Raw genomic sequence first — 14,603 nt, 5'->3', positions numbered from 1 at the left:
TCCTTTCCATAACCAAGTGTCTGTTTAGTACCGTGAAGAAGAAGGTACCAGCTTCAGCCGCCGGCCCAAGTACGAAGTGATGGTCTCGCTCCAAATTGACGCAAAGGGGGAGATTGTTGGGCTGAAGTTCTGTTTTGTATTGCGTCTTTTGGGCTCGTAGATTAGCCTTGTATTCTCCGGTTTGGGCCTGTCCAACCGAGAGCCTTTTATGTATTGTATATAAGTTATCGCTTGCATGCATATTAGGTCAAGATTCAAGATTTCTGTTTTAGCGCTCCAGAGTTTACGATATTACTCTCTTGGAATCTTCCAATCCTTTACAGTTGATGTTCTTAATCGAGCTCTTCTAAGGATTTTATTTAATCATTCGACACGTTTGATTCAAAGCTGTTTGTTCTTATTATTGCGTTCTGCCTTGTTATTTATATTGTGTTCTTGCAGTTTCATATTCATATACTTGTTCACGATCTAATCGATCTTTATAGATTGAAAGTTATTATTTCGAGTCTCATCAGACATGATGGAAACTACACTTGTCACACTTTAGGTGAGAACCTGCATAAGGTTTCGCAGGTGATGGTGCTGTTGTCGTGGTTGCAGCTGGGGTTTGTATGGTCGGAGTAGTAGCAGCGTGAACCGCTACCGTTTGCTTTTTCTTAGAAGAATCAGAAGATTATCCCCCTTTCCTTTTATTTCCCTTGTTCCTCTTGTTGTTGTCTTCCTTCTTGGTCTCATCCTCTGGAGTCTTGGTGCTCTTCTTATTCCCATGATCATACAACTTTTGAGCTAAACGTTTTGCACTATCAAATGTTTCAAGGTTGGCTGCAATAATGTTCCCCAAATAAAGCGTTCGATTTTCTTTCCCTCCGAGGTTATCATTCCCGGACACAGAAGTGTCAGCTCGATGAACCTAGCGATATAGGCTTCAATATCTGAGTTTTGCACAGTAAGATTCCATAACTCCTGTTCCAGCTTCTGTATTTCCCCATGGGGACAATATTCAGCCAACAACATCTCCTTGAGTTCCTCCCACGAGATGATATTTGCAACTGGAACTGTTAAGGCCCCAACATGGCCATTCCACCATGATAGGGCTTGATCAACAAACATACAGGCCACAAACTTCACTCTATTTTCTTCCGGACATTCACAAATTTCGAAGACGGACTCGGTCTTCTCGATCCAGCGTTTTAAGGTTATCACCCCACCGGTTCCGTTGAATGTTTGGGGCTTCGCATTATAAAAATCTTTATAGGTGCATGCTTTTGTAGGCACTTGATTCATTCCATGATTAGAGCTTCCTGTTCCTTGGCCATTTCCACTTCCATTGTTTCCATTGTGGATGTGAGCCAACGCTGCAGTGATAGCAACCGAGACTGTTGCCTGAAAAGCAGTAGAGTTTATCTTTGGTTGTGGTGGTGGCGGTGGTGCAGCCGTATTGTTGTTTATGCGCACATATCTTCGAGGCATCTTCTGTCATGGATCAGAAGGACGATGAGCACATAATAGTTGTTTTTATTCCATTATTGACTAGCGGTTTCAGTGATTCGATTTGTGCTTATAAGTGAAATCACACAATGTCAGGAGATAATGAAAATAGGAAACATAACAAATAACAACATCACAAATAAAACGTGCACTTGTTTCATTACTGATAAAATTTTAGTACATGTTACGTGAAAATTTGGCCTTTATAAGGCCTACAGTACATGTGATAAAAGTTAAGCAGCATAACACCCCATCGAGTAGTGTAATCACTTAATCGAGGGGTTAACCCTACATACACAGGGTAAAAAGGAAAAGGAAGTCACATCAGGAGCATGTGATGGGTAGGATGGGTCCTACTCACGGCGGGAGGTCTCCGGTGACGCTGATGATGAATTAGATGCGCACTGGAGTTTGGCTAACTAGCGCTCGGTGACACGCAGCCTGGCCTCCAATGTCGACTGTCGCTCCTGGTAGTCTCTCACTACCTATTGAGACTGCCTCTCGGTGCGCTCCACTGCAACTCTCATTGCCTCCATCTGAGCGGCAGTCGTCTGGGCTTGCTCCACAATGTCTCATGTCCTCCTGACAATCACGGGGAGGGCGTGGTCGGCCGACCCTCCGTGTTGGAGTTCGAACATTCCTGGTCCATGCCAAAGGGTGGTCGCACCCCTTGCTGTCTGCTTCATCTCCAAATGTCGTGGGCTCATCCTATGCACCGGCACTCGTGCCATGTAAGGTGGATTGATGACTTCTGACTCCGCGTCCGAGTCATCCTCCCTGATGTCCTCATCACTACCCTCTAGCTCATTCTCCTCCAGGTCCACCTCGGGAACTTCGGGCTCCGCTTCCAACTCCTCTGGTCCATTTTGGGTTAAAATGATTATTTTTAACAAAAATGGTCCATTATGATATTTTAAATTAAAATTGGGCCGAAAGTGAACAATTAACAAATATGGGCCATTTTTTAATACTTAAGTAAAAATGGGCCTTATATGACAACTTGACATCTTTTATGTTAATTGGGCCTTAGTATCAATTTTATGTTATTTGGGCCTTAGTATCAATTTTATGTTATTTGGGCCTTAGTATCAGTTTTATGTAAATTGGGCCTCTCGTGAACATATCGTTAACAATCAACTATTTTGATAACAACGATGAAACAACGAATTATTCAAACACTCTCGATAAAAAAGATTACATTTTTACTATTTATGAGTTATAGTAAAAAATATACACTCGTAGCATTATTTTAACGCTAAATAATGAAACACACTATTCGCATAAAAATTTCGTTAAGGCTCTTGTAAGACGTACCTTCACCGTACCTACCTTAGTGTACACCGTAAGCCCTGTAGTTATAACTAGAATCTCCTGAAGGGAGAACGGGAATTTGTGTGATCTATACGGGTTGACACCCCACACCTAAGTTACTCGCTAAAGCTAGACAGACCAGTCTAGGGTGACAAATGTCTTCTCAGAAACCGACGCCTGAAGAACGTCAAGAAAGGCACTCTGTCGTATTAGTATGGTTATAATGACTCGCATAGAGAATAACAACACAATAAATTTACGAAATACACATACTCTACTCATGTTACAAAGTACGAATCATACATTCACTATTTCAAGTTAAATTCCATCACTTGGGTCTCAGGGTTAAGACCACATTTTATTTTACATATCAGAATACACGATTTTCAAGGGAACATCCTCTATACGCTATCAACAATGATACACATGCTATAGTACAAGATTTGAAACAAAACCCACAGACTATTTATTTTAGAAAATATCGGATTTTCTGGAGTTTACAAACCAATAAAAAGTTTTCATTTAAACATACTTATGAACTCACCAACATTTTATATGTTGACGCTTTTCAAAATAACTTGTATTCTCAGGAACTCATTAAGCAAGGTTGGCAGCTTTGGACTTTTGGGAATTTGTTGTATTTTTTTTTCACCACACATTTATTATTTTTGGGATGTAATTTATGAATGGATACAATGATGCAACCCATGTATGTTGTTACATTTTATGTATGGAGGTGATGATGTCTATGTTTCATTTATATACACTTGTTTGATATTACAAGATGAAGTCATTCGCCCCCGGACGTTTCCGCCATTCCAGTTCAGGGGTGTGACAATATATGCCTCTACTATCTTTCACACCTACTCATACTTGTCCCAAAAATTGTCTCGCCGTTTCTAAGTCACTTCCGATACTATATACAACGATCACTAAACATATATGCATGTGTCCCATGAGCACATATGGCAAGTTTTTCCTAAACTCCATTAGAGCTTTGCATCTTTACCGATGCCCTATTTATGAATATATTCTGTATCAAGCATATATTAAATTTCCTTGACTCTCCTTTTAAGATCTATTTCTACTTTACCCTACTATTAGATAAGGAAGATCTTCTACTAATATTAACTAATTATCAGACGAATACAATTGCATGCCGCTAAAATCAAACAGTCTGTTGACTGAATGATCCGACATTACAACGATTGGACTCAAAGAAGAGTGGCGCAATAGCGTTGAATCAAGCAATCTAAAACTACTTAATTTTGGGAGCGTGCAACCTAACGTATTTGTCAAGTCACTAATTAATATCAATATAGGTTCTACACATAATTAACAAGCAAATCCCTAGGCTATACGACATCTAATTTATCAGGCAATTCTAATCTACAATTCCTGAAAAGATCCCTAGCCTACATACTAGCATTCATTTCTAACATTTCACATATCAGTAAAGATAACAAATATGAATATTTTTGGAATCACTTTTCTTTTTAAGATTTGGTTGATTGTATGCATCGCATTCTTTTATTCTTGTATTATTCTTTTTATGAAAAGATTTTATTAATTACTCAGATCCTTAGTTTGAGTCTGGAATCACACGAGTGTTCATCCAGTTCATTCAAACCAGGGCTCTGATACCAACTTGTAACGTCTCGATTTTCAACACAAATTTTTCATTTTTATTTATTAAAATATATCGAAGTTATATTTACATTATGCGGAACATGTTACGAATGCATGTGTGTACAACCGAACCTTGCCCTTCTCACAAAGTACCTGAAAAACATTCGTAACAACTGGGTAAGCGTTACGCTTAGTGAGTTCCCCAAAATATCATATCCCACAATACATATACAATGAATACACATAAAGCTGGTCCATCCTTTGCCTTCAGCATGAATCTGGTCCACCCTTTTTGCCTACAACATATAGATAGTCCGCACTTTGGGCCTTTAGCACAATGCTAGTTCGACCGAATCTATTGGCCTTCAGCCCGAGGCTGGACCACCCTCAACTTGCCACATAATTATATCAACACATATATTTAGTGAAACATGCAATAATCTAATACTACATGCAACTAACAAAACTAGCCTAATGGCGTACTACTGGGCAACTATATCCTAACATACAAATGATATATACTGGAGCACATAATATAGTGAGAAAACTCACATTGTCAATGACTCGGAAGATTGAAAACTATCTGAGTGATTCTACTAACGATCCAACTGACGGACAACATGTTGAATGAGTATTAACCTATTACCTATAATATTTTATCCTTTTAATCTCTATGGCAATCTGGTAATGAAAGCGAGATCTTTCACAAATCCTAACGAATAGCGATAATTCTATCAAGTAAGGATCACCCATGCAGGACAATTGGGAGGCATGATCATTTCAGCATATAGCTTTTCTGAAATCCGAAAACCAAGTCAACGTGACCATTCTAGACACTTCTCCCGTAAGTAGATCAATCAGTATTTCGATTTGGAATTATTGATAAATCTTATTTGTATGTTCATAATAACGACTTATGAATATAATTATAAGTTACACTGAAAACAAAAGAATGTAGCTTAACTTACAGATATTTCCTAGACAAAGTCTAGAAATTGCACTGGCAGAACTCCGACCTAATAGCTATTAGTTTTCGATCTCTCCTGGGGCCTTAAAGCTTCACTAAACTATCTTAAATACTAAGGAGATTTCGGAACTACAACTCAAAATTTCAAGAGAAAGAATTGGAGGGTGTGAGGGAGAGAATGAGGGTTGTTTCCCTTTTATAGGCAATTTTTAGGGAGCATGTCGTGCATTTTAAGGTGACGTCTCCCCAACCATATTAGGCTTTCCGTGGTCCCCGTTTTCACCTTTTTAAGGTAACGTATCAGGCTTTCCGTGGTCCGCTTTTTCACCTTTTTAAAAGTGCACGTCATGCACCATGCGCGGCGCAAAACGCAGATTTTGTAAATTTCATAACTTCTTCATATGGACTCCATTTTTTAAGTTCTTTTTTCCACACGTAGCTGTCAATGAGTTCTACAACTTTCCTTTAGGCTCCATCAGCTAACTCTGAATTTATTTTTAGCCCTTATTTTTTATATGATTTAATGATTTTGAAAAATCATAACTCTCTTGTACAAACTCCCATTTTGGTGTTTCTTTTACCAAAATTTCTATCTTAAAAAGTACTATGATTTTCATTTTGGCGACTTTACCCAAAAGTCAACCATTCTTTCATATATTTTGACGTTAATAATTTTTTTAATTACGCGGTTGATTTTTATATTTTATAAAATTCATATCTCCTTCATATGAACTCGAATTTCTATGAAATTTATATTTTTGGGATCGGGACGACGTTTACTCTCTCTCTCTCTCTCTCTCTCTATATATATATATATATATATATATATATATATATATATATATATATATATGTGTGTGTGTGTGTGTGTGTGTGTGTGTGTGTGTGTTTTGGAGCACTCATTTTTACGATTTACGGACGATTCGATTTATTGAATTCTATTGGAATGTGAAAATCAAGTGTTACAGTGATAGTCCCTCTAACTTATTACGTCGAATCGGAAAAGTAGGAGTGGAGGTAGACCTGCCAATGAAGGAGGTTTTGATCTTGATCCGCTCCAAACTCATGCAAAGTTAATTGGTTTGGATCATATTTTATGGTTCATTTACACGTTAACGACCCGTACCCGTTAACCCTTTTATTAAAAGGGTCGGGTATGGATCACTATCAATCTGATCCGTTAATGACCCGTTCCGTCTAAAATTTTGAAATATAATTTTATTATTTATAAGTTATACATTTATCACCGATATAATACGACTCGAGGAGTTCGATCGTTCCACTTCTACTTCCTAGTTCTTAATGGTCAAAATTCAGTCGACTCCCAATACAAATAAATACGTGAAATTAGTATTAAAGTCACAGTTGATGATCAAGAACAAGAAGAAAATGCTTCAATCTATCTTGTTTCGTAGAAGGGTGGTCTGCAATTAACATTCCACAATCAAATTTGTTTTCTAAAATCCTAATAGAATTGATTAATCTCAATTTCTCCATTCCAATTGTGTGTTATTGAAATCGACTTATTAAAATCATAACCTATTGAAATCGTTTGTTGCTGTCTTATAGATTACTTAAATCTTGTGTTACTGTTCCAAAATTGTGACTTAAAATTGGAGGACTTATTTAAATTGTGCCTTAATGCAATCATGACTTAGATTTATTGTGGTTTCGGTTTTAGTCATTGTTGATAGATAATCAATAATCCATCCATGGATAAAATTGATTTCTTATTGTCTTTTTTTTTTTTTTTCAGTTTTAATCAATGTGTTTAATCTTTTCATTGCTTTCTATAATTATAACATAATCTTAATATTGTAAATGGGTTGGGTAAAATGGTTGAAAATTCGTTGATCAGATATGAGTTTAATTATTCAAAAATCTAAGTGTTATGAGTCGGGTTTGAATCAACATTTGAAAATTATCGGTTTGGATCAAGATCAATCCGCTCCAAACCCGATCCATTGCCATTGCCAGGTCTAGGTGGAGGGGTCCAAACAATCCACTAATCTTTCTTCGATTGTTTTACTCATTTATCCCAAAAAGCCCATAATAAACAAATAACATACTTCTTGGAGCATATTACACGAATAGTCCCTATGGTTTGGAATAATTTACGTGTTTAGTCACTAACTTATTTTTTTAACTCAAAAGATCCCTACTGTTTGTTTTTGTTATGCGTTTGGTCCCTACTGTTTATTTTTGTTACACTCTTGGTCCATGTCTTACCTAAAAAGACTGTTATTTAAATACAAAAAAAAAAATGGTAGGGTAGGTATGCTAAGGTGAGAGGGTGGGTTTGGGGGTGTGTTTATTTAATATAAATTAAAAAATCAATGCCAAAATAGTCTTTTTAGGTAAGATAGGGACCAAACACGTAACAAAAACAAACAATATGAACATTTCAAGTTAAAAAAAAAAGTTAGGGACCAAATATACAAATTACACTAAACCATAGGGACCATTCGTGTAATTTACTCTGCTTCTCGTTTTGGGACATAAATATATCCCACGATCTTTTTTACATTTCTCCTAATGATAACAAGAAAATAAAACGAGCATATATTAATGACTATAATAAACTATAATTGGTAAATTGGGCTCAAACTATAATAAAACGATTTTCTATAGCCCACGATCTTTTTTAAAGTGACGGTAAATTGGGCTCAAACTATAATAAAGTAACAGTATATTGGGCTCAAACTATAATAAACTATAATAATAAGTAGTTTGAAATAAGTTATTATTAAAACTGTTTATTTAAGTCGATATTTAATTTTTAATTTGTTCAATTCAACCATTTAAAACGGCACGTTAAAGAATATATATAACGAAGGTGTGTTAATAAATTCATATTAATCCAAATCATTTCATGCACTTAAAAATTGGAAAAAACTAAATATAAGTAAAATACATAATGACACTACAAAGGTATGTTACTAATATAACATATAATAATAAAAAGGGTCTATTTGCCTTAGACGCAGAGAACATTCAAGATTACATAGGATTATATACGAAATATATTTTTTAGGTCTTCCTCCTAGCTTTTAGAGTATTGGGTGTGGGCAACAAGATGCAACATCAAGTTGTGTCATCTCACATGCCACATAAGAAAAGAGTGTTACAACATCAAATGAGGAAATGAACAACAATATGCAACACCAACTTTTTTGAAAATAAATATGTTTTATTTTATTATTTTTTCTTTTTTTTTTCCTTTTTTGTTTTTTTTTTCCTTTTTATGTTTTTTTAATCACTAAAATGAATATAAATTTATAAAACATAAAATTTTAAAAACAAAAAAGACATAATATTTAAAATCTAAAATTACGATTACAATTAAAAAACATAATTTTAAACCTAAAATCATAACTAAAATACCATTCAAATTAGGTCTCCCTCCTAGCTTTTAGAGCATTGAGTGTGAGCAACAAGATGCAACATCAATTTGTGCCACCTCACATGCCACATAAACAAATGGTGTTACAACATCAAATGACGAAATTAGCAAGAAGATGCAACACCAACTTTTTTGAAAATAAATATGTTTCATTTTTTATTTTTTTTCTTTTTTGTTTTTATTTTTTTTTTGTTTTTTTTCCTTTTTGGTTTTTTTTCCTTTTTATTTTTTTTAATCACTAAAATGAATATAAATTTATAAAACATAAAATTTTAAAAACAAAAAAAACATAATATTTAAAATCTAAAATTACGATTACAATTAAAAAAAATACATAATTTTAAACCTAAAATCATAACTAAAATATCATTCAAATTACTTCTAAAACATCAAAACAATCCTAATTAACCCAAATATTTCCTCCAAATTTCTTCGTTCATTTGCTTGTAGCACCGCTATATCCTCAGGCGCCAAACATTCCTCGCTCGTCCGAAAAATTAACAACTTATGTGTCATTATTTACATCTCTTTTTGCTCCTGCTTCTCCCGTGTCTGCCTTTCTAGGAAATCCAAATGACGACGTTTCAAGTCATTTTTTTCTTTTATTAATAAATTGTGCTCGTCGAATTTCGCTCTCATTTCCGCCACCTCTTTTGTTTTTGCCTCAACCTCCTCTGCATGCTTTGCAGCGCGCCTCGTTTTGTCACGTCCGGGCGGTCGTCGTGGTAGGGATATCTCCTCAATATCATCTAGGATCTCATCGGTGTCGGCGTTTAGGCCAATGTGAGTCTGACACGTCGACCGAGCACGAATTGCGAGACCTTTTGGATTGAACCTCCGACGATAGGCGTTTTATTCCACCTTGGATCCACTCGCAACATCTCTCATGACTTTTCAAAGTCGAAAACATGTCTCATTTCAACCCGATATTGTTCCTTAGCAGATTTGAACAAATCGAAGTCGCTGGTTCCACTTTGCTGTTACGCCTGGAGCCGGTTGTAAATACCGTTGAATTTGTTGCACCGCTTAGTTATTTGACCCCATTTGCTGCTCAACATGTCATTGTTGCGATACAGATTTTTCTTTAAAATAGCGTGAAACTTATCGCGCACCGCCCCCCAATAAGCTCCTTTCTTCATTCCAATTTCAATGAGTTCGTCTTTTGAAGTAGCACACCAAGCCGCCGTCAAAGCATATTCTTCCTCCTGTGTCCACCATTGTGTAACGTCTGCATTTTTTGTTTCAGCCGCTATCGATTTACCTTTCCCTTTCCCTCTCCTACTACCCCACGCTTCCACTTCAACCGATTGTTGTGTTGTAGGCAATAGTTGGTTGGTTGTTTGTTAGATCGAAGCAAAAGTAGGGAAAAGATTTTGTTGTAAATTTAGGTTTTGACCAAATAGATTTTGTTGAAGGAAATGTGAGTTGGGAAATTGAAGTGACGGTGAAGCGGGATTGAAAGCGGCGCCTTGATATGAAATTTTTGGTGAGCCTTGAGACGATAAAAGGTTGAAATAAATTTCATAACCCGCGAATCCGAAACGCGAGGTTATGTGTGATTGTGAAAGTGTATAAAATATAGAGAAAATGTTAAAAAGATGTAAAAACTGAATTAAATGAGTATATATATATATATATATATATATATATATATATATATATATATATATATATATATATATATATATATATATATATATATATATATATATATATATAAGGTAAAAAAAAATATTTTGAATATCGACCGTCGCAAACAGTCATTAAAGCCAAGGGTCTCATTTTTCCCGTTTCAATTCGTCGCAACGCCCATGAGACTTGCTCGACAAGATGCAACAAGTTTGGGGGGGGGGGGGGGGGGGGGGGGGGGGGTCCCGTTATGACCATCCAAGCAAGACACTTCGTTTCTCGTTATGGCACATACCGATCAGTCTAAGAAAATCTCATATAAACATGAACAAGAATCAAGCAAATAAATAATACAATTAAACGGGAATCAAACCAACATTTTTTTTAACAAATATATAACGAATATGAATCAAGATAGAACATTTTTTTCAACAAATATATAACGAATATGCATCAAGATAGACAAGAAATCCATACCTTTTTCCAAACCCTAATTCTTCAAAATCTTTAATTGTGTTGAATATAGAAAACAACCACGATTCCTGTTATAAAATTTACAAACAAAAATAAAAAATAGAAAAAAAATCCCCCTATAGCACGAAAAACATCAAGGTCAAAATGGTCTATATAAGCATGGAGTTCAGATTATGGTATCTAAGTAGAAGACAGATAAATATTCTCTAACGAAAACATAATTACAATGTACTATAATGCCCTCGCCTTCTTCTCTTCTCGTTTATATCCAGCCTTCAGGCATCACAGCTCACAGCTGTTTCGATTCAAAAGGTCAAAAAAGAAAAGCATCATTAGAATTAAATACATGTTTAATCTAAATATGAATTATGAGTGAATGAAAATTGGTTATGTAATATGTACCTTAAGCAAAAGAACCCAAAAACTTAATAGCCATGATGTTTTCCATGAGCAATGGGATTCGGACTAGATGCCCTAATCACATCAAACTAATTATTATAATCTAAAATAATATTCCATTGACTGGTCAAATACAAGTCAAACACAGTACAAAACCATCATCATCTGTTCTGTCATGTCATGTCATATGTAAAAAAAAAAATGAATTTTTACCTGCCACTAGCAGGGCGACCAGAGTAAGCACCATAACCACTCCCGGAAACCTAACAAAAATAAAACATCAATTCCGGTTTACCTTAAAAGAATCAAAAAAAAAAAAGTAGGGTTCATTAAATTCTTACCTGGGACTGGGGCCCACCATAACCGTCGCCCGGTGGCAAATCCTGATCATATCTTCCGGAATGAGACAAATTCCCACGTCCACGGGAATTTCCATATCTTGATCCATCCGCCATTTCCATTGACATTTCAAACACATTTGCTCTTAATCGTGTAGTCACTTGTAAAAGCGCACTACTTGCAGCATTAATGTCTCCAGTTATCTATACAAACCATTATTAACATCTCCATCATCAACTCTGTGTGTGTGTGTGAGAGAGAGAGAGAGAGAGAGAAGAAGAAGAAGAATACCTGGACCATTTCTTCATCTTCAGATGCAACTTTGGGGAGATTTTCGGTGTTCAAAATACGAATATTTGCTCTTGTTAAATTTCTCATTTCAGAAATAATGGCTCCACCTTTACCAATTAAACATCCGATTCTTGAACTTGGAACAAGCAAACGAGTAGTGATTACAAAAACTCCAGAATCTTTTTCACTTTTCTCACTGCATCGAGGCTGCAAACGCATAGCTGCATCAATTGTTGGAGATGAATCTTCAAACACCTGTATAAAAAATAAAAAAAGTATATAAATAAAAGATCATAACAACATAAATCTTGTTAAAAGTAATACCTCTTTTGCAGATACGGTTATGAGACAATCATCTCCTTCAGCAGAAGAACTATCAACTTTAATGTTAGCACCAGATTCTTGCCTCATCTGTTTGATAATCACACCACCTTTTCCAATCACAGCTCCAATGTTATCAGTTGGACAAACAAAACGAAGTGAGAATTCCCTCCAATCCCCTCCATTATTCCCATAAGGACCCATTAAAGAGACTAAACCCACAGGTGGGGCCCCGGAATGTGGGCCCATGTACCCTCCTCTATGAAGACTCGGTGATGACAATAGTAGATGTTGAGATCTTGATGGATTTTCATGGAGGCGAGATGCTAATTGATATAAAGCTTTCCTTACAACTATAGTGTCCCCACTTATCTACAATATCATAACTCTTTTAGAACAATCAACAAAGTTTTTAAGAGTTTTAGTAAAAAGATTTTTTATAACTTTATATACCTGGAGAAGTTCATCAGAATTCAATGCACAATTTGGAAGATGTTCATTGCTTAGAATACGGATTTGTGCGTGTGTTTCACTACGTATGTTTTGGATAACTTGTCCACCTTTTCCAATCACACATCCAATTTGATCAGAAGGAACAAGCATTCTCACAGTAATTTGTTGACTTTCATCAAACTCATCTTCTTCAATAACAATTCTGTCATGGACCTTAAACAGAGCATCCTGTGCAGGTGAAACAAGATCATTGTTATCTCCAAAACTGTTTGTTTCTTCACTTGAACTGTAGATGATGACAACACGCTCTTCACATCCTGGAATGGATTCATTGATTCTAATCTTGGCTTGAGTGTCTAATCTTAATTGCTTTACTATTTCTCCACCTCTTCCAATTATGCTTCCAATTTTTCTACTAGGACATAAGTAACGATACACTGTATCTTCTGGCCCAATACCATGTGATTCCCTCTCATCTGTTCTGTTGCCTCCTTCATTTCCATGGAAATCAGGTTGATAATGGGATTTTTTCCCATAGTCGTTCTTCTGTCCAGCCATTAGCAGAAACTACTATGAGAAATCACTCTGGATGAAAGTCTGAAACAGGAAAGATATAGCACAATGAATACATATAGCTTCATAAACTGAAGGCTGATAAACATATAGTAGTCGCTCAAATCCATCAAATTCGAGCATTGGTTAAGTGTATTGTACATCTCACTAATCGTTATTCTTCCTCTCTCCAAGAACAACAAAAAGGCATGCGCTTTTTCCAAGCTTATAAATTGCTATAATTACCAATTTGTTAAATCTTAGTTAAAAACCCTAAAAGGATATGAGTTCTTGCACTAACCGATACAAGAAAAAGAACTGGTCACAACCAAAAAACTATTGATCATTTGATTGCAACAATCAAAATGTACTCTTTTACGCACGTATAACATTAGTTCATCGATTTCCTAAAAAGAGAAGTTCAGATTCGGAAACAAGCTCTTTAAATTCGTTAGCGGATAGAGCGTTTCCGTAGGTAATTCTCCACACAAACAAGGTAAGGGATTAATTTTGTATACGATAACTATTACAATGAAATTTTATAGAGAACCTCTAGAAATAGCGAATTGCGAACACAAAGATCTATTCAAGTTTACCACATCGATCAAATGTTGGAATGAAAATATAAACTTGGTGATATATAGTCAAAACTTCTCAATAAATGTAATATAATTCGAACGAGAATCATTGAAGAATGCTTACTGCGTGCGGAGTTGAGTGGATGAAGAAGAAGACCGAGCACGATATGTGTGAGGTACTGTAGCGGTTGTGTTCAATTTCTGTAGTAGGGTTTGAGCACCAAAAGAGGGGCACCGTTACGGCGTTACTTTAGTTTAGTTACATTTAGTACCCTCCAAATAGTGAAAATGACACTTAACCCCTTTTACTTTTTAAGATACAAATATGATATGGATAATTGTTTTAAACTAGGTTTGAACCCCAACCGATGCGGCGGGAGTGCATGTGGTGTTAGATAAGTACAAGTTTTTGAAAACCGAACCATTAAAAATTAAATTAGCAGATTTTTAGCAACAATACCTAACGTTGATGGAAAACGCTCAAAATGGAGGTTCGAAACATCGACCTTTTATTGAGACAAACACCGTAAACGTTGAAGCAAGAAACCATACCTATATTTAGGCAAAATATTTATATCTAACATATGGAAGTTACATTTCTTGACTTTGGTAATTGTATGGGTTATATAATTAGAGATGAGTTTGGTACCAAAATCAAACTGAACCGAAATGGCAAAAAAGAAGAATCAAATATCAACCCAAAATATAGGGTACCATACCGGTTCCAGTTCGGTTAAAAATTAATTATTTTAAATTTACAAGCGAGAAA

The 14,603-nt window shown here is 35.6% G+C and overlaps 2 protein-coding genes across 2 annotated transcripts; both read right to left on the bottom strand.

The window, feature by feature from the left end:
- Positions 1-786: 786 nt before the first annotated feature.
- LOC111880524 (uncharacterized) lies at positions 787-1,470 on the bottom strand. The gene has a single exon (XM_023876959.1). The coding sequence runs from the start codon at positions 1,468-1,470 to the stop codon at positions 787-789; it is 684 nt and encodes a 227-aa protein (XP_023732727.1).
- Positions 1,471-10,905: 9,435 nt separating this feature from the next.
- Positions 10,906-14,112, bottom strand: LOC111880102 (RNA-binding KH domain-containing protein RCF3). Its single transcript, XM_023876506.3, has 8 exons — positions 13,959-14,112; positions 12,705-13,301; positions 12,255-12,623; positions 11,931-12,185; positions 11,642-11,842; positions 11,514-11,563; positions 11,304-11,375; positions 10,906-11,196 (listed from the first exon to the last, which is right to left on the bottom strand). Exons 2-7 carry the CDS (start codon positions 13,260-13,262, stop codon positions 11,327-11,329), a joined length of 1,482 nt encoding a protein of 493 aa, XP_023732274.1. The 5' UTR covers positions 13,263-13,301; positions 13,959-14,112; the 3' UTR covers positions 10,906-11,196; positions 11,304-11,326.
- Positions 14,113-14,603: the final 491 nt, after the last annotated feature.

The sequence above is a fragment of the Lactuca sativa genome, chromosome 4, assembly GCF_002870075.4.
Source record: "Lactuca sativa cultivar Salinas chromosome 4, Lsat_Salinas_v11, whole genome shotgun sequence".
In the NCBI taxonomy this organism is placed as follows: domain Eukaryota; kingdom Viridiplantae; phylum Streptophyta; class Magnoliopsida; order Asterales; family Asteraceae; genus Lactuca; species Lactuca sativa.
The sequence above is the reverse complement of the archived record's forward strand: the minus strand, read 5'-3'. Positions and strand labels throughout refer to the sequence as shown.

What these genes read in the sequence shown, in the direction of transcription:
- LOC111880102 (XM_023876506.3), bottom strand. Translation starts at nt 13,262, where the DNA reads ATGGCTGGACAGAAGAACGACTATGGGAAAAAATCCCATTATCAACCT. An exon ending in ATTCTGATGAACTTCTCCAG is followed by an intron (nt 12,624 to 12,704) that starts GTATATAAAGTT and finishes ATGATATTGTAG; the next exon opens with ATAAGTGGGGACACTATAGT. An exon ending in GGTCGCCCTGCTAGTGGCAG is followed by an intron (nt 11,376 to 11,513) that starts GTAAAAATTCAT and finishes TGATGTGATTAG; the next exon opens with GGCATCTAGTCCGAATCCCA.
- LOC111880524 (XM_023876959.1), bottom strand. Translation starts at nt 1,470, where the DNA reads ATGCCTCGAAGATATGTGCGCATAAACAACAATACGGCTGCACCACCG.